Genomic DNA, 20,302 nt, shown 5'->3' on the forward strand with positions numbered 1-20,302 from the left:
AGAGAGTCCAACGGGTTTAGATGTTTGTGGACCTTCATCAAAGCCTTGAATCGAGTTGAACTGAAACTGAAACAAAAAACTGAAGCAGAAACTGAAACACAACTCACCCCTTGGATGAATCAGACTCATGGTCAGTATTATGTTGTTGTTTTTTTATTCAGAATTCACAAAAAAATATCTTTAATGTCAAAGTTTATGAAACCTAATCCTTTTCAAAGTGACCTGATCCGGTCCAGAACAGGTCCAGTTGGTCCGATTCATGTCAGAGCCAGTGAAGCTCAGATCCCCTGAGGTCAGTGAAGGCCTCCAGTGAGACTCCTGAGTCCGGAAGGTCCTGTGCCTGGTTCATCAGTTCCATCAAGAAGAACAAAGAACATCCAAGAACATCAGACAAAACAGATCTTGGAAAATCTGTCAGGAGATGGACATAAATGTTCAAGTCCATCATGAAGACATGGACGGAACAGGACAGGTAGTGAGAAGACCTCAGTAACAGTCATATGAATGTTCTACAGTAGAGCATTAACAGGAGGGCCGGTTTGTCGACGTCTGTGTCACAAGTGGACGTTCCTTTGGAGGAGTTGACTGGTCCAGTGTTCTTCATCACAGACAGCACTGAGCCTTCATTCAGCTCATGTCCATACTCTCATCTTTATACATGAAAACATGGAGCCAAGGTAGTGATGCAGATCCGCGGGCCTGGGTTCAAAAAATGTCACTTTATTTTTTGGGGCGGGTCAAATAATTCCACAAAAGCAGGTCGAAAAAATAAAAAAGTCGACTTGTGCATCAGTAGCACAAGAACAGAACTGAAGGAAGAAGACGCCTCAGAGGATTATTAAAGTGACTAATACGGAAAAACTGTGGTCTAATGTTCTGAACCATGGAAGCACCACCACCACTTCTTCTTCTGAAGAAGAATGGGTTTGGATTATTCTGTTCATTTAGTTCATTAATGGGCTCTTTTCTCTAACATGCTGTGTGTCTTTATGTTGTTCACTCCATTTAACAGAACATTACAGGTGTTAGTCTGTGTTTAGTTTGGTTCAATGTCTGAGAAGGACTGTTAATGCTTGGGTCTTTTTTCTTCTGCTCCTTACTGAACATTGTTAATGTTCCAGTGAACGTTCGTACAAGTTGTTCATTGTTGAACTTCTGTGTGTCTGTGTTATTCCTCTGATGATGTCATCATACAACGAGTTGACTCCACTTCGACTTTATTGACAAATAAGTCGATCTGATCAAATCTGAAGTCACTAATGTCCTACTCTACAGTCATTCATACATTCATGAATGGTTCCATGTTCATGTCGTCCTTTTCCTTTGACCATCTGTGGTTCCATCATGTCTCTTCCTCAGTCGTACAAACGTCCCTCAGTCAGTATTTCTTCATTCTCTGAAATTAAAAGAGAGGTTCTCTATAAACCTCAGCAGATTTTAGACCCACATTAAAGTAAGAATCAAACTGGACACATTAGAGGTCTGTTATCATTCATGTATGTTACAATGTTACAAGAACGATCTGTCTACTTCAGTTAATTCGGGGGGGGGGGGGGGACTTTGGCAGACTATGCCCAACAGCATGATGGGATATTCATGCATTTCCATAAAACAAACTAACATTTGTTCAACATCAGCTGCCGAACAACTAACTGAACAGTGAACTTCTGAATTGATAGACTTCCCTCTGGTTGGTGCTAGGTAATGCTAATAATAGCTTAAGCTAACTGTAGCAGTAAAAGTCAGCAGAGTAAAGAAAATAGATACATACATGAAAATCTACTCTGGCTTTTCCTGTGAACTGAGCACTTTCACACCATTATATTACACACAATTATTTCACTGGAAAATAAACGTACCTTCCCTCGATGAAGAACACTGGACCTTCAGTCCACGCTGATGATGATCCTAGAAAGAACGGTTAGCCACTCAGCGCTTACTTCCCCCGCCTCTCCTCTGTTTTGATTGGTTGCTTGTTTGGACCAATCACAACAGTTTCTGCCCTAAGAACATCACTGGGTAAAAAAACTCCCATCATCTGTTTAATAGTGAAAGGAAGAGCATTTACAGACTGAGAAGGAACTGAAGGGACTGGACTGAACAGCGGATCGGTGAGGAACTGCAGAACAGTTTACCAGGTGCACAAAGACTGGACTGGACCAGTGGAAGGGGGGTATGTGGTTTGAGGAGTCCACACGGACCCTGGTCCAGAGGGATGGGCGCATCAGGGTAAGAAGAGAGGCAGATGAAGTGATTACCCATCATGCCTAGTGCCTACTGTCCAGGCCTGTGGGGGCAGTGCTCTGATCTGGGGTTGGTCCAACTGGTTCAGGTCTACGTTGGTCCAGTTGGTTCAGGTCTAGGCTGGTCCAGTTGGTTCAGGTCTAGGTTTAACATTATGTGTCATAGAATGAGTTCAGCTGAACCTGGAGAAACTAAAGGACCAGGTTCCTCTAGACCTGAACCACAGAGTCCAGACCTGAACCCCATTGTAGGTCTTTGGGTGTTGCTTCCGGTTTGTGCAGTGCTCAGACTCTTCCATCATCAATACCAGATCTGGGTGAAAAATTAACAAACACTGGATGGAAATAAATGTGACTTTGTAGAAGTTCATGGAAACAAAGGCACAGTGAACGTGGGACGTAATTAAAGCTAAAGGAGGTCCAACCAAATATTAGAGTGGGTCACCTTTGTTTAGGACAGACAGTGTTTATATATACTCTATAGATACAGTATTATAATACTGTATTTATAGAGTATTTTAGTGTATAAAATAGGGTTAGTTACTGTATACAGTATATTATACAGTGTATTATACTGTATACAGTGTGTATAAATACACAGTCTCCAGTGTGTTCTTCAGATGTGGTTCTGGTGATGTTCCACATGGAGGATACATGAGTCATTCCTGAGATTTTCCACATTTTCTCCACATGTGCCATGATAATTACATCCATACTTTGAACTAGTTTGTGTTTCTGAGTCTGAGTGAATTCCTCCCAAATGTAGCAGCATCGAAATGTACAAAGAAACCCAGAGTCATCAAGAAACCACAGCCAAGCCCACTGTGAACCCTCCACAGGACACACCTCCACCCAACGTCCACCCAAAACCAGTAGGTCCACCCAAAACCTCCACCCAATACCAGTAGGTCCACCCAAAACCTCCACCTGTGGTTCAACTGTTGAAATTTAAATGTGTCCACATCCCTGAACATCTCCTGAAGTTTAGTTAAACCATTTCTGAAGACATGGACGGAATAGGACACATGTAAATGTTCCTGGAGCAGGATGTTCACAAGAGCTGAGACACCATGATGGACACCAAGACCCAGAGGACCACTATGACAACTGTTGGCCTGTTTCTGGACCGGAGGAAGACCTGATGCAGAACCTGAACCAGAGTTCACCCAAAGACACGAGGAGACTCACTGGGACCAGGCTCTCAGATCTGATGAGACCCGAACGGAGATGGACTGGAACCAGGGTCCAAAGGAACATGATACTGTTCTAAAGGAACATGACAATATTCTAAAGGACATTTATTTACACAGACAGAGTCTGTTTTGATAGTGAATGGATGAAGGTTCTTTAACTCTCATCAATGGAGAACGCGGTTCTTCTCCATAGTGCTGATGCTGAAGAAGTGAAAGTATGTAGATGTTTGTACCTGACACCTGCCGTTGACGCAGAGGTCGGCCTCGTATGGACCACAGGGTGTCCCGTCCATCACCCGCTCGGACATCAGAACCGGGACATCTCGACCCACTGGACTGCAGAACAACATGCATGGCTTCTCTGTTCAGGAGGAAAAACACCAACACTGGGATCAATGTGATGTTTAGAACACGAACAGAGACAAAACGGAACTCATTCAACATCATGTCCAGTCTGCTGAAGTGTGCTGAAGTGTGTTGAAGTGTGCTAAAGTGTGCTAATGTGTGCTGAAGTCAGCTGAGTGACTGGGTAAATGGAATGTCAAAGTTGGACCTGAATCCAGGATTTCCTATTTGGACCAGTCAGAACACAGAGCCTTTCTTTGAAATGGTGTGTTGTCATGGTAACTGCTGATCTGAACTCTGAACTATGGGGTATATATTCATGTGTACTTGTACTGCAGTAGTGATACTGTCTGGTGTCTTTGTATATTTATCTGGGTAGTGTGTCTTTGTGGAGGTGAGACCACGTCCATGTGGGTGCATATCTGGTCCCTCAGGGGTCAGAGGTCAGGGGTTGAGTCTCACCGTCATTGATGATGGCGATCAACATGCTGCCCTTCATCTGGGCGCCGTGGCGATCATAGGACAGACACTGCAGGTCTCTGAAGCTGGGGACCCCTTTAGGACATGGAGGCCCTTCACAGGCCTTGTGCTCCACACTGGCCCTCTGACAGTGTCGCCCCCCAGGACCAGGACTAGGCCAAGACACACACCATTAGTATGACACGTACACAAACACATACACAAGGAAATAGGAAGACAAACCTACACATACACACACACACACACACACACACACACGCACACTGCTCTTCATATGGGAGCTCAGAGGTAAAGTTCTGACCTTTACATTGAACCACCAGCCCACTTTATTAACGTCCAACATGACCTTCACAGACTGTAACCCTGTTAAAGACCTGGAGTAAAACCCAGAGGTGGATCAGTCTAAATACTGGAGTAAAACCCAGGGGTGGATTGGACTAAACACTGGAGTAAAACCCAGATGTGGATCGGACTAAACACTGGAGTAAAACCCAGAGGTGGATAAGACTAAACGCTGGCGTAATACCCAGAGGTGGATCAGATTAAACACTGGCATTAAACCAAGAGGCGGATCTCACTAAACACACACGTGACACCCAGAGGTGGATCAGACTAAATGCTAGCATGAAATCCAGAAGTGGATCAGACTAAAAACTGGCATAAAATCCAGAGATGGATACGACTAAATACTGGCATAAAACCCAGAGGTGGATCAGACTAAACACTGGAGTAAAACCCAGCAGTGGATCGGAATAAACACTGGCCTAAAACCCAGAGGTGGATCGGACTAAATACTGGTGTAAAACCCAGAGATGGATCAATCTAAATGCTGATCGACCTACCTGTGACATCTAGACAAAGTTAATCATCTACTTTACTTTGATTCTGAAGCCTGAAAGTATCTCTATCTCACACACGACCCAATGAAAAACATCCCAGATAATTAAATGCATTCTGATTGGCTGTGGACCCAGAACAGTTCTTTAACCCTTCAATCACAGCATAGCCTTGTGTCAATCATTCTCTCAGGGCCACGCCCAGGAAGTGACTCATTTACACAGAAACTAAATAAATAAATTTAAAAGTTGAGATCAGACATGGACAACTTACGGTGGGTTGTCACATTTCCTCTGTCGGAACTGAACTCCAGTCCCACAGGTCCGACTGCACATGCTCCATTGGCTCCATGGACTCCAGTCCCCATCCACATGTTGAGGGATAGGGGTTTTACTGACGCACTCCCCGGCCCTGCACCACTGACACCACAAACAAACAAACACAAACACCACAAACAAACACAACAAACAAACATCACAAACACAACAAACACCACAAGCAAACACCACAAACACAACAAACACCACAAATATCACAAACAAACACAACAAACACCACAAAGAAACACAACAAACACCACAAGCAAACACCACAAACACAACAAACACCACAAATATCACAAAAACAACAAACACCACAAAGAAACACAACAAACACCACAAGCAAACACCAAAAACACGACAAATACCACAAACAAACACAACCAACAAACACCACAAACAAACACCACAAACAAACATCATAAACAAACATCACAAACACCACAAACACACATCACAAATAAACACCACAAACAAACATCACAAACACCACAAATAAACATCTTAAATAAACAACAGTCCCATCCTCCTCCCTGGTTTTAAGCCACAGATTCATCATGTAAAACTCTGACATGTATTTGTTTTCTTTTGTCTTTTCCATCCGTCTCCTTTCTGGGTCGTTTTCAGACTCGGACCCTTTAACTGCTGTACATACACTAAGAATTTTCTACCACAGAGCATTCATTCAAACATCAGTTTCTTCCGGCGGCGAGTGGGCGTGTCCTACCTTGTCTGCACCACATTCGGTCCCGTCGAGAGGTGGGTCCAGTTTGGTCTTACAGGAAGTGTCTCCGTCCACCAAACACCACAGACCAGCACACATGAGGTGCTACAACACACAGAAGCAGCCTATGATTCAAGGAGAAGCTTTGGACGTAGGTTCCTCTGCCATAGCACCCATGAACTCAACATGTCTGAGAATGAGGACATCTAACCACACAACTACTTGTCCTGACATCTGCCATCTTTGATATTTTTTCCTGACAGACTGCTCTGCTCTGTCAGTGTAAAACAAATAGGAAGTATTTGGGAATGCAAATATTTGATGACGTTTCCAGTTTCCTGTGTTAGTGAACGACTGTTTAGCATCAGCCTTTAGCAACAGAGGTTAACGTCAGCATTTAGTATCAGCTGTTAGATTCAGTGTTTACCATCAATGTTTAGTGTCAGTGTTTAGCATCAGCTGTTAGCTTCAGTGTTTAGCATCAACGTTTAGTGTCAGCACTTAGCATCAGCTGTTAGCTTCAGTGTTTAGCATCAGCATTTAGCATCTGCTGTTAGCATCAGTACCTAGCATCAGTTGTTAGCATCAGTGTTTATCATACGTGTTTAGCATCGGCTGTTAGCATCAGTATTTAGCATCAACATTTGGCATCAGCTGTTAACATCAGTGTGAAGCATCAGCAGTTAGCATCAGTATTTAGCATCACTGTTTGGCATCAGCTGTTAGCATCAGCATTTAGCATCAGCTGTTACCATCAGTGTTTAGCATATGTGTTTAGCATCAGCTGTTAGCATCAGCATTTGGCATCAGCTGTTAGCATCAGCATTTAGCATCACCTGTTAGTGTCTGTGTTTAGCATCCATGTTTAGCATCAGCTGTTAGCATCAGTGTTTAGCATACATGTTTAGCAACAGCTGTTAGCATCAGTGTTTAGCATACATATTTCGCATCAGCTCCACCATCACTCTGTGATCTCCAGGATCTAATCTAAACATCATGGGATCTTCTAGATCAGGAATGTGTTGATTTCATTGAATTCAGCACATCCTCGTCAACATCAAAACCCGTAAATTGTTTTTAGGTGAATCAACAGTTTTACACCTCAGTCCATTTGAATGAGCTTCGGTCCAGAGAAGACTTCTGGAAGGTTCTGGATCATGGTCACATGTGGTTCTCCTTTACATGGAGCTTTGAGCAGCATTTGTGTTCTGTCGGTGGTTTGTGGACGTGTTCCTCAGCCCAAGCACTGGTTGGACCACAGGGTCAGGTGTTGTTTGAATGTAGGGCAGCCTGAGGACCTGAAGACCAGCCACACCCAGGACCTGAAGGCCAGCCACACCCAGGACCTGAAGACCAGCCACATCCAGGACCTGAAGACCAGCCACATCCAGGACCTGAGGACCAGCCACATCTAGGACTGAGGTTCAGCCTCGACCCTTGTCAACAGAGGTTTACACAGATTCTCTGTTGGTTGAATCTGTTGGTTCTATTATGGTCTGTAGATGAGATGTTCAAAGCGTTGACGAAGAATATTCTGACATCGTTCTTCGGTTTAAACTCAGTTTTCCTCTTTGGATGAACCTCTGTCCATCTTTACTTCTGACAGTCTCTCCCGTCCTAACAATTTTGAGATGTGTTGATGCTGTCAGTTGATGATGACGTTTATTCCTTTTTTGGTTTGGTTAAGATGATCCATTTTCTCCATTTTTGTTTGTTTGTTCTACATTGTGCATCTACGTTTAACGCAGTCTTAAGTTTAGTGGAGTTGGTGATAAATGAGGTGGTTCTACATCAGTGGGGTTGTGCTTCCCATTCCAATCCCATGACACAAACACATTCCTGTCCCGTCCAGTTCCTCTACATCACAAATGGATGCCTGAGTCTTGTGTAGAACCGATCTGGACCAAGCTGGTTCTGTGTGATGTTGAGGTAAACGGAGGTCTTCTGACATTCACATGGTGTTAAAGTGTTCAACCCTGAGGCACCTGAAGAACCTGGAGAACACACCAAATATGAAACAGAACAGTGGAGTCTGAATAGGACTGGCAGGACCTCCATCTAACAACAGGCCTGAGGCTCCACCTGCACCCCAGACCATGTATTAAGTCATTACCAGGTGGATTCACGGCTCCAACCTGCAATATCACACCTCCGTCACCAAGGCCTGGAATCTGAAGCATTTTTACAACTGAAGACGGAGACACAAAACAAACTACACACAACAGTTGTTGACTTCAGACTCTTTGGCTGTTTTTCCTGCAGCTGCTGGAGTTTTTCCAAACCCTTGTAGAAACCAGGACCAACCTGGCAGCCTTTGCCGATGACATCACAACATCATGACCAATCAGAAAAAACAAACATCCTTCAAACTGTGACCGAAATGGAACGATCCAGTGGTTTCATTTCCAGTAAAAGTCCCATTTCTGCTGTTTGCACTTAAAAACTGTCGCACCTCAATCATTTTTAATAAACTTTTTGTTTGTTTTGAAACAATGTTCTTTTCCATTGACATTAAGACTCAGAACTAACTGAATAATACTTGAAGACAAGCTATTTTAAGATATTTTAGTTCCAAACAGAAAACCTGAGCTGTTCCTGAAAGTCCAAGGGTTTATGTCTCTGAAACATGACGTCAAACAGGGGACAGTAAATATGAAGGAACCTCCTACCTCCATGTCGTTGCAGAACGTGGTGTTGGTTCCAAACAGGATCTGACACTGTTCGTCCACACTGTAGTGCATCCCAGGAAGCTTTGGCGGCAGGCGGACCTGGTACCGGCTCCTCGGGTCCGTGTGAAGAAGGCATGCACTGGCTTTGGACCTGATGGAGGGACACGTCCACAAGGAGGAGGGCCAATCATGGAAGGTGGACTAATGGTGGACTGTTGACTGCCCTGGACTAATGGTGGACTGGAGACCACTCTGGACTATGGTGACCACCCTGGACTAATGGTGGACTGGTGACCACCGTGGACTAATGGTGGACTGGTGACCACCATGGACTAATGGTGGACTGTTGACTGCCCTGGACTAATGGTGGACTGGTGACCATCGTGGACTAATAGTGGACTGGTGACCATTCTGCACTAACGGTGGACTGGTGGCCACTCAGCACTAATGGTGGACTGGTGACCACCCTGGACTAATGATGGACTGGTGACCACCCTGGACTACTGGTGGACTGGTGATCATCCTGGACTAATGGTGGACTGGTGACCACCCAGCACTAATGGTGGACTGGTGACCACCCAGCACTAATGGTGGACCGGTGACCATACTGGACTAATGGGGGACTATTGACCGCCCTGGACTAGTGGTGAACTGGTGACCAGCCTGGACTAATGGTGGACTGGTGACCACCCTGGACTAATGGTGGACTGGTGACCACTGTGGACTAAAGGTGGACTGGTGACCATCATACACTAAAGGTGGACTGGTGACCACCGTGGACTAAAGGTGGAGTGGTGACCACCCTGGATCAACGGTGGACCAATGATGTGCTGAACACCTCTTCTCAAACCTACCCCCACCCTAGTATTTCCTCTTTGCTGTTCATTAGGGTTTTGATTTGTTGGATTCTCTGTCAACATGGTCTTAGTTTGGAAAGTGTCTCAGATAATTGTGGATTTTGAGTAAACATTATATAAACTAAACAGAATGTATGGGAGCTGCATAGACCATATGAGCTCTTCAGGCTTTAGATGACGACTTGAGCAAAAAACAACATCACCTCAAGTCTCAGATCTGTTCCAATGAGGACCTGGACCAGACCCTCATGAACCCCAAGAATGTTTGACGGTTTTCACCTAAACATGGAGGTCACTCCTCAGACACTGCTGTGATCGCCTCCTGGATCAGGTTCAGGGTCAGGTCATCTGAACCTGGATCAGGTTTAGGTTCAGGGCCAGGTTTTCTGAACCTGGATCAGGTTCAGGGTCAGGTCATCTGAACATTGATCAGGTCTAGGTTCTGGGTCAGGTCCTCTGAACCTGGATCAGGTCTAGGTTTATCAGGGCTCACCTGAGGAAGTTCTCCAGGTCATCCCTACTGCAGGACGACCACGACAGGTCGCTGGGGTTTCTGCCCTTCACCCATTCACCAGACATGATGTGGGAGTGGCCAGTGCAGGAGGCGTGGTCGTCATCGTGACTCATTCCCATACTACAGTCGACACAAACACACAAACTGTTTATTTTCCCATAAAAAAAGAACTGATGTCAGCAGCATTGACCCTTATATAGATTTTAGTTAAATATGATTCAACATCAACAAGTAAAATAAAAATTGATACAAAAATAAAAACACTTAAAGGTGACAAAAAAACATCTGCTGAAGACCAGCATCCACTGGAGGACGTTTGATGGAGTAAATATCAGTGGCGGCTGGTCATCTTTCAGACAGGGGAAGCTCATTGTCGGCTTACATCAAAAAAAAAAAAGTCAGGTTATTTAAACATAAATTCATCCCTCTATTCCTTTTTAAGAAAATGGTCAGTGACCTTATCGTACCAAGTAGGAGTCTTTTTCAGGGACTGGACCGGTGTCCTCTGAATGTCCAGCAGAGCCAGGCTGCTTAGATTGCCTTGGCCCATTGTGTTGTGAGTGTGAGACTTCAGCCTTTTTAAACTACAGATGCTCCTTTCACTCCAACCTAGCCGACAGTATGATTGATTTAACTATCTACAAAACGATATTAAACTGAACAAGAAATGATTAAATTATGTAACTGAAACAAGAAAACGCTGAAATTATGTTCAATTGAAACAAGGAAGTCCAATGAGTGTGTTTTATTTACAGTGCAAGAAATGAACGAGTAATTTCGTAGTGGTTTCTCTCTTGATTTCACAGCAGAATGTGTGACGGTATTAAACTGAACTGTGTCAGTGAAGGAGGAGATCTGAAAACAGCTGTCAATCAAACGGGATTCAGCCTTTCGACTGATCCTCCAATCAGCACGTGGGATTCTGGTGTCCAGCCCGGCCGAGCTCCGCTCACAGCTCCATTCACCCCCAGAGACGCCCGGCATCCAGGGGCAGGACAACATCGTGGCATTTATCCAATTACCATCCAGTTTTGAGGCAATGAAAAAAACTTCCAGTCAGTCCCACTGAAGCCCATAGACGCCCGGCGTCTACAGACAAATGCACTGAGATCTATCATATCTACTCCTTCACTGACACAGTTCAGTTTAATACCGTCGCACATTCTGCTGTGAAATCGAATGAGAAAACAGAGACACGGGAATGGAGGAGAAGTGAACAACATCGAGTCCGTTGAGTTGTGATAAAGCTGATTCTGAACGAACTCATCTTTGAGATGAACGTGTTCTAACACATTTGTAGTCAATAAAATGTCAACACAACCGTACATATCTAACTATTTAATTTTCGTAATTTTAGGGGAAGCCAGGTTTCCCTTGCAGGTAAATATTAAATTAATTCCTAAAGTCCACAATGCTGCTGATATTTTCACTTTCAATAAAAATCTTATATTTTCATGATACAACATGATACTGAGTTGTAGAAATAATACATCTGTCATTAATGTAAAACCTAAAAAACAAACTCCATGAAAGATCATACTCATCAAGATAATACTGTCCACAGTCGTTGTCCAAACTGTGGACACGGTGGATAATACTGTTAACCATAACCCTAACCCTGACCCTGACCCCAACCCTGGCCCTGACTGACTCTAACCCTAACCCTGACCCTAACCCTGACACTAATCCTGACCCTAATCCTGACTCTAACCCTAACCCTGACCTTGACCCTAATCCTAACCCTACTGAACAGTAGGTAGTTCTGACATGGACCACAGTGTTTTTCACACAGACCACGTCACTATTTCCTCCTCAGACTCTGACCTACATCTGCAAATTAAAAACAACAACCTGCTCTCAACTCAGACCCACTCCCAAACTAATAAATGCAAGTGGAGACGCATTTGTCTGTAGAAATGAAAGCATTGCAGACATAGGTTTCAGACTCATATTTGTTGTAAATCTGTGCAGATGGTTCTCTGCCCTATGAGCAGACGGAACAGATCAGTGTTATTATCTGGAAGGAAAAGCTTCTTTAGAACTGAAGGATATGACCAGGATCAGGTCACACGGAACATTCCTCTGTAGGAACACAAACCCATATCAGCTCATTCAGGCCCAGACACAGAACCTAGACCCTGTTCCTAACACTAACCCTGTTCCTAACCCTAACCCTATTCCTAACCTTAACCCCCTAACCCTGTTCCTAACACCAACCCCCCCAACCCTAACCCTTAACCCAGTTCCTAACCCCCTAACCCTGTTCCTAACCCTAACCCTTAACCCAGTTCCTAACCCCTTAACCCTGTTCCTAACCCTAACCCCCTAACCCTGTTCCTAACCTGAACCCCTAACCCTGTTCCTAACCTCCTAACCTTGTTCCTAACCCTGCTCCTAACCCTGTTCCTAACCCTAACCCTGCTCCCAAACCTAACCCCCAAACCCTGTTCCCAACCCTGTGCCTAACCCTGTTCCTAACCCTGACCCTAATCTTGGACAGAAAAACCAGGAAAATGAAAAAAATCAAACTGAATTTCTGTGGGGGTTTTTTTTGAAGGACATTTAGAACCACACTAGTCCTTCATGGACTGGACCAGGACTCTACACAGTTCACTAAGAAACAGAAGAACCCAGGTTTTCCTCTAGGTCTGGATTATGTTCTAGTCAGAGTCTGAGCTTGTTGTCACAGAAAACATGAGTGGAGAACGTGTCCGCCAGTTGTTTGTGGACAGAAGGCAGAGAAAACATCTCCAGGAGACCAGGATGTAAATCCAAAAACACAATGTTTGTTATGGAGTGACCAGACCACCTCACCGAACAAAGGCTCTGATCTACTACCGAAGAGCGCTCAGAGAGAACCAGGATCTGAGGGTCTGGGGGTCCAAGGGTCTGGGGGGGGGGGGGGACTAGGGGACTGGAGTTATGAGGGTCTGGGGGTCTGAGGGTCTAGGGGTATGGGGGTCTGGGGGCCTGAGGGTTTGGAGGTCTGAGGTTCCAGGGGACTGGGGGTTTGAGGGTCTGGAGGTCTAGGGGCCTAGGGCACTTGTGATCTAAGGACCTGGAGGTCTAAGGGCCTGAGGTCTGGAGGACTTAGGGTATGAGGGTCTGGGGGTCTGGATTATGGTCCAGACTGATGGATCTTATGGTATGGTGGACTCACCTGTTTTTGACGTTCCTCTAACGGAACTGTGGTATTCTGAGATTCATGATGCCAAGTAAAAGACCGTGGGCCTGAGGTGAGGCCCTGATGGACACTCCCAGGTTCATGGACCGTTCAGTGGAGTTTGGCGTAACTGAGACACTAGTGTCCATATTTGGATAAGAAGGTGGAGGTGGGGCAGAGGGGGGAGTGACTATCGCTAAAGCTAATGCTACTTATTGAACACATGGACCACACCAGCTAACACTCATGGAAACTCCACAAAATAACTTCAGCTACTTGATAACAATTGGCTAATTAGCGGGTTAGCCAACAGACCATATAACATTAAACAAACTACTTTTAACATTATGCAAAGTGGCTCAGCTACACGAACAAGCATTATTATTGAATGGGTTCTATATAGTTTTTATATTCCACCTGTGACCAGACCTGGGATTTATGTAAATGTATATTTTTCTCTTAGTAATAGTAGTTTATATTTTTATAGTTTTATGCCTATTTTCTTTTGCATACCATTTTTAAATGCCACTTTGTTTTGTTTGTTTTAATTCTCTAGTTAAACTATTCTATTTATTCTATTCTATTCTATTTCTGTTTTACACCTGTTGACTGAACACATGACAGTAACACGCTTTGAATCTTTGAATCTGTTTTATGGAATCATCAAGTTTTATTATACTAAAACTCTCAGATGTTTATTTTAACAGTGGATAAAATAAAACTGTGTCCAACGTTGACATGTTGCATCAGCTGTATTCCTCATATTTGACTGTATTCTATTTGTGCTGTTCCAGTCCAGTCCAGGGGTTTTTTCTGCACTGATAACACACTTCATTGAACGTTAAACCCTTTTTACTAGTGGGTGACCAAAGCTTTGAAAACCTAAATGAGGTCAAAGGTTACTTGTGTCCGAGCTCATGAGCGATGGTGAAGGCCAGGTTCAGCCCGTTGTCTTCTGCTAACACACACTTCCTCTTGGCACTGCAGGCTCCGCCCAGGTAAGCGATGCCTGTAAGACAGTGACATGAAAACAGGTTACACCCCATAGGGTCCTATGACAGGGCCTGGGGGGACTCCAACAGCCCCCTCATCTCCACCTCCAGTAAAATGCTTAGACAATAGATGTTTTATATCTTTATAGTGTTTAAGATGATTATGAATAAGGCTCCGTTCACACTGAAGGTAAATGTGTCCATATGTGACCTGGATCGGATCTGTTACAGACAGTCTGAACAGCACTAATCTGACCCAGACCACTTTCATGTGTTCCTAAATCTGACCCAGACCAGTTTCGCATGTGGTCTGAAATCTGACCCGGACCACTTTCATATGTGGTCCTAAATCTGACCCGGACCACTTTCATATGTGGTCCTAAATCTGACCCGGACCACTTTCACATGTGGTCCTAAATCTGACCCAGACCACTTTCATATGTGGTCCTAAATCTGATTCCTATCTGATATTTTCCAATGTGACTTCAGTCTAAATGGCCAGGTCACATTTATCCAACATTTCCGTCACTGAAATGCCACAAACATCACAGTTCTGTGTCCCAGGAGGAGGAGCAGAGGAAAAAAAAACAGTATAATAACAGAATGACAGAATAAACACAGTAAATAAACACAGTCCATAAACCCAGCAAATAAATGTCTTTGACTCTCATTCCTGTAAACGTTGATGTAAAAGTGCTTCTTCCATCATATTTCACTGTTATCCACTGTATGTTCATGTGTGTTCAGTAGAGCTGAAGGTGTGGATGGTTGGGTCCTTGTTCTTACATAGTGTTTCAGGTTGCACGGGGGTGTGGGGGGGGGGGGGCTTCTACTTCTGTGAGGTTTAAAGTGGGTCACACACTTCAGACCCTCAGAGACAAAGAGCTGGAGTGTTCTCACTGTGTAGAAGATTATCAGGTTATTGGGGCGGCGCACAGTGGGGGCGTGGCCTCCTGCAGCCACTTCCATGACCATGAAATAATGTGGAGGTGGAGCTAAACAAAAAGTCTGTAGTAAATGTGAACCTTCAACGTCTACGTTTCACACAGATGAGCACATGTTCAAACACAAACACATGTTTAAACACAAACACACATTTTAACACAAACACATGTTCAAACACATAAACACAGGGTCAGGGTTAGGATCAAGGTCAAAGGTCAGGGTTAGGGTCAGAGGTCAGAGTCAGAGGTCAGTGTTAGGGTCAGTGTTAGAGGTCAGAGGTCAGTGTTAGAGGTCTGAGGTCAGAGGTCAGTGTCAGAGGTCAATTGGCTTATGTGGGGTGTGGCTGAGAGTAAAAAAGCTTAGGACCCACTGCATTAGAGAAACTAGCAGCACTGGCTCTCCTCATGTACTAGATTCATACCGATGTTTTCTTAAACGTGTTTGTGAGACAATGGTTCTCTGATCAAAGCTCCTCAAACATAGAACCGATGATGTTCTGGTAAGAATAGGTGTCAGTGTTTCAACACAAATAAACTGGTTTAGAACCAATGTGGAAACAGTCACATGTCACAGGAATCAGATCTTCTAATCTGAGAGTCTGGACAGTAAAGGGAACAATAGAACAATAGAACGATAGAACAATAGAACCAACAATAAACCACAACAGCACACTCACCACCACTGAAAACACTGCCATAAAGTGGATCCAACTGTGGTAAAATATCACTAAATGATTGGGTGGTTGGTTCAACGTGCATCATAAACCTCGAGTCCAAACCTGGACAGATGTGGGTGGGTCCAGAACACGAAACCCAGATCCCAAAGTCCAGAACAGGCCTCAGGGCTGTAGACCAGGTCCTGGTTTAGATCTGAAGCTGGTCCCTGGACCTGCACAGCGGAAACCAGTCTACGTGGACCAGGATCAGTGAAGTCCAGAGAGCGTCTTCATTCTGTACCTTGGCCTTTTACCCATCATGCATTGTGGTGTTTCCTGAACCTTCTCTGGGCTGTGTGGACATGTTTGGACATGGGTTTGTCTTCTCGTGGACATGTGACTTTTCTCCAGTGAGTGTGAATGAAGACGGGGGAGTCATCTCTGTTTCCTGTCCTATGACAAGACATGTTCACAGTTAAAGCTGAAACTGGGACAGTTAAACCAGGTCCAACTGGATCAGGACTCAGAAGTCAAACGTGTTCAAACCACAGATCCAGAAGAGTCTGGACGTTCTGAAAACTGGAAATAAAAACTAAAACCAGATCTAAAGTCAAACTGGGTTTCATTGTTATACTACAGAACGTTCTCTAAGCTCCTCCCCCTCCTCACAGTAACCCCATGGAATCAGTCTGTCTTCTTCTGATCCAAGGACGGACCACGTCTACACCTACGTATGTGGTTCTACACCAGGAACAGAGGCCTTCAGCCATGTTCTAATCCAACACTAGTCCTCAGATCTGGACTGTGGTCTAGAGGCACCCGTGTACTTGATAAACCTGTGAACATAGATCTGATGCATGCAAGTTCAGGACGATTGTTCCTTACATCAACATCCATCGTCAACAATCCATCTATAAATATGACATAAGACCAAAACTCTGGAATCAGTTCATTATGTTTATGTTCAATTATGTTTGAGACAGAGGTTCAGTTTAGACGAACAGCTTCAAAAACTTTAAATATACGTAAAATATTAAGTTGTTGTACTTCATGTGTACATTACATTCATAGTACTGCCATAGTACTGCCATAGTACTGCCTTAGAACTGCCTCCAAAAACAGAACCAGCAAACAGCCATGGTCGACCCCTGACCTCTGACCTTTGACCCCACAGTCTGTTCCCTCTGAGCTCAACAAATGGTGAATGACAACAGACATTATCGCCATGGCAACGGGTCAACACAAGGCAGAGATGTTCATTCAGTGGAAACATGAACCATGACACGTTTGAAGATGTTTTAATGTGGATTATTCAGAAAAACCTGAAGGAAAAACGATGATAATTATATTTATATTTGAAATGTTTGATTAAAGTCTGTATTAACGAGCTAAAAACCAAACCTTCCATAGTCTAAATCTAACCCGCTCTATACAGAACCACAGATGAACAGAACCACAGCTGTACAGAACCACAGCTGTACAGAACCTCAGATGAACAGAACTATAGATGAACAAAACCACAGATGAACAGAACCACAGCTGTTCAGAACCACACAGAACCAACCCTGTACCTCCGAACCTTTTGGGTTGTTCTGGTGAAACCAGTCGTGGTTCCATGAGTTCTGAATATGCTCTGATCTCCAACATCATGTTTTTGCCCTGAGGTCCAATTAAACCCAATGTCAGTAGAACCTGGGATCCAGTTATAAATGAAGATGACAATCATGAAGTAGAACATCCACAGAATAGAATATAAGAGAACACTCACCCACGGTGTCACAGGGTTCGTCTTTATGAACGCAGAAGTCTGTCCTGAAACACAAACACAGAGTCAGTGTTCTGTGAAGAACATTGGTTCATGACATGGATCTGTAGGACATGTTCTGTTTGATCCAGTAGAACAGGAGGAGGAGGAGGAGAAGGAAGAAGAGGAAGAAGAGGAAGAGGAGGAGGAAGAAGAGGACTTCTTCCTCCTCCTCTCTGTCCAGTTTTATTAAATCTCTGACCGGCAGCTTTGGTTAAAACTGTTCTATTCCATCGTTCCATTGACTCTCAGATCTGAGCGAAGTTTAACTGGATCAGAACAGTTGGACTCTTAGGTTAAGCCACTTCTTGTTAACTGGATCAGAACACTTCGACCACTGGGTTAAACCACTTCTTTAAACTGATCCCATCTGCACCGTGGATCCAATGACAGAAGCAATCTCCGTAGAAACATCACAATTTACCCTGAACCTTAAAGGGGTTCTGTGAAGTACTAATGTTCCACTAGCAGGGGTCAGTCTGGTACCAGAACACACTCAGAACCAGAACCACCATGGAACCAATCCTGTGGATCCACAGACTGGATCAGTCAGTGAAGAACGGATCAAAGTCATAGTTTCATCTGTTTTAGTGAATTATCCAGTTTAATTAAACTCCTCAGCCTTATTCAGATGGAGTTAGTTGGACATGGGTCCGAGGGTACAGTATTAACTGACACAGGTCTGAGTCCCGTCTGCATGTATTAACCATTACCGCACAATGTCAGCAAACATTACAGAAACTTTGACCTTCTGTAAAATGGAAAAAGAGCCCAGATAAAACTGATCCTGTGTGAATAGACCAGTAGTTAACAGGTGTAGATATTCACTCATATCCTGTTTACAGGTGGTTTTTTCAACCATGGAGGCTCATGTGGAAGTTCTCAGTTTTACAGTTGGACAAGTGCATGTGAAACCTCATGTACTGTCGAAGTTGGTGTACGATAAACACAATTCAGAAGTAAAAGAAGGTTGAAAGCGCTTGTTGGAGGCACAGGACTTCTAATTGGTTTAGAGAAGATAAAAAACGTAGCAAGAATAAGTGGAAAAACAAAACATGTTAGTAAATTAAAAATCCAGTTGATGGACAAAATTAATATTAACGAAGCAACGTCAGTAACAGTGTCTGATAATGTCTGTTACCTTAGCTCTGCTAGCTTAGCTCCGTTTTTAGACTAAAACAGTCACAGTAAAATCACTAAACCTCTGTTTCCTGTTGGTTTGTGTTGTCAATAACTGAACTAAAGATCTGTTTGAATCCAACAAACAACGTCAGAACTGAACAGTTTAATCTGAACGGAAACTTAGCAACGATATGAACATCTCATAAACATAAGGTGCGCGCACTTGAAAACCCTCAGCCTGACTTATCAGTCCATGCCTAAGTTTTTGGACAGACAGACGGATGGACGGACGGACAGATGACCAACTGATGACAACACCCTGCAACCAGTGTGACTAAGGGTAAGAACTTCAAACCTTCATCAGCCTCAGAATCCAACTGAATAGAAGAAACACTGGCATTCAGTCCATTTACAGCTGAGTCCAGAGAAAACAATGACTCTAGTTTTATCACTTCTGTTCTTTGACTCTGACAGTTGTTTCTTTATGGTTCTCATCTTCAACTTGGCCTAGGCAGAGTGACTCATTATTTTCGCTAGTGGTCACCTAAATTCCCTTCATATCTGTTCAATCTAATAAATCACAGATGTTTATTATAAATATTACCAGGATCATTTTAGGTCATTTTAATAATATTTAACAGTAAATATCCATCTTTTAAAGCTTAACTCCCTTCTTCAACCCTGCAGTAAAAACAGTCTGTGCATTTTACCCACAGAACCATGTATTAGCATTAGCCATTAGCACATTAGCAGCATTAAGCTGCCATCTGAGGCCAGTTGCATTTTTAGCTCAGAAACAGTTGTTTTATAAAGTGACAGAAAAAAAAAAAAAAAAAAAACAGAAAAAAGGAGGAGGAGTCAGACTGAAAGAATCATCCAATGAGAGGCCTGTGCCCACAGACCACTTCCTGTTTGTCAGGACTTAGATCTTCACTTTAACATGTTCGTACCTGGTGACCAGCACAGCGGTGTCCACTGGGGGGACGTCGTCCCTTCCGCCGGGGACATGGTTGGTGCCCAGGTACCGGGACCCCCAGAACTCCTGGAACTGCCACTGACAGAAGCTCTCCAGAGACCTCTCCCCATGATGACCCACCTTCAGCTTCTCCTGGAAACAAACGCACACCAAGAAAAGGGAACATCAACACAACAGGTCTACCTCAGGGTTCTCCAAACTGTTCCAGACCCATGTGGCTCCATCAGGTCTAGATGAATGCTGGGTCTAAATCTGATCTGAGGGTTCTCCACACTGATCCAGACCCATATGGTTCAATTAGGTCTGGATGAATGCTGGTTCTGGTTCAGGTCTAGATTTAAGCTGGTTGTGGTTCTGGATGTGGTCTGAAGGTTCTCCACAGTGATCCAGATTTCATGGTGTTCTTGTTGCCCTTTACTACACAGTGTAATTATGTGGACTGTACTGGGTCAAACATGTCAGA

At 44.0% G+C, this 20,302-nt stretch overlaps 1 protein-coding gene across 4 annotated transcripts in view; it reads right to left on the minus strand.

Moving 5' to 3' along the window:
- Positions 1-20,302, minus strand: part of adamts17 (ADAM metallopeptidase with thrombospondin type 1 motif, 17) — a 35,683-nt gene that overhangs the window by 7,951 nt on the left and 7,430 nt on the right. For all 4 annotated transcript variants that reach the window (XM_030121849.1, XM_030121867.1, XM_030121876.1 and 1 more), the window contains 9 exons: positions 19,814-19,971; positions 17,706-17,749; positions 14,249-14,354; positions 10,162-10,302; positions 8,812-8,962; positions 6,146-6,247; positions 5,372-5,517; positions 4,244-4,413; positions 3,670-3,797 (listed from right to left, as the gene is read on the minus strand). In XM_030121849.1, coding sequence (XP_029977709.1) covers positions 3,670-3,797; positions 4,244-4,413; positions 5,372-5,517; positions 6,146-6,247; positions 8,812-8,962; positions 10,162-10,302; positions 14,249-14,354; positions 17,706-17,749; positions 19,814-19,971 — 1,146 coding nt within the window. The remainder of the gene's footprint in view (positions 1-3,669; positions 3,798-4,243; positions 4,414-5,371; positions 5,518-6,145; positions 6,248-8,811; positions 8,963-10,161; positions 10,303-14,248; positions 14,355-17,705; positions 17,750-19,813; positions 19,972-20,302) is intronic.

This window comes from Sphaeramia orbicularis, chromosome 3 (genome assembly GCF_902148855.1).
Source record: "Sphaeramia orbicularis chromosome 3, fSphaOr1.1, whole genome shotgun sequence".
Taxonomy (NCBI): domain Eukaryota; kingdom Metazoa; phylum Chordata; class Actinopteri; order Kurtiformes; family Apogonidae; genus Sphaeramia; species Sphaeramia orbicularis.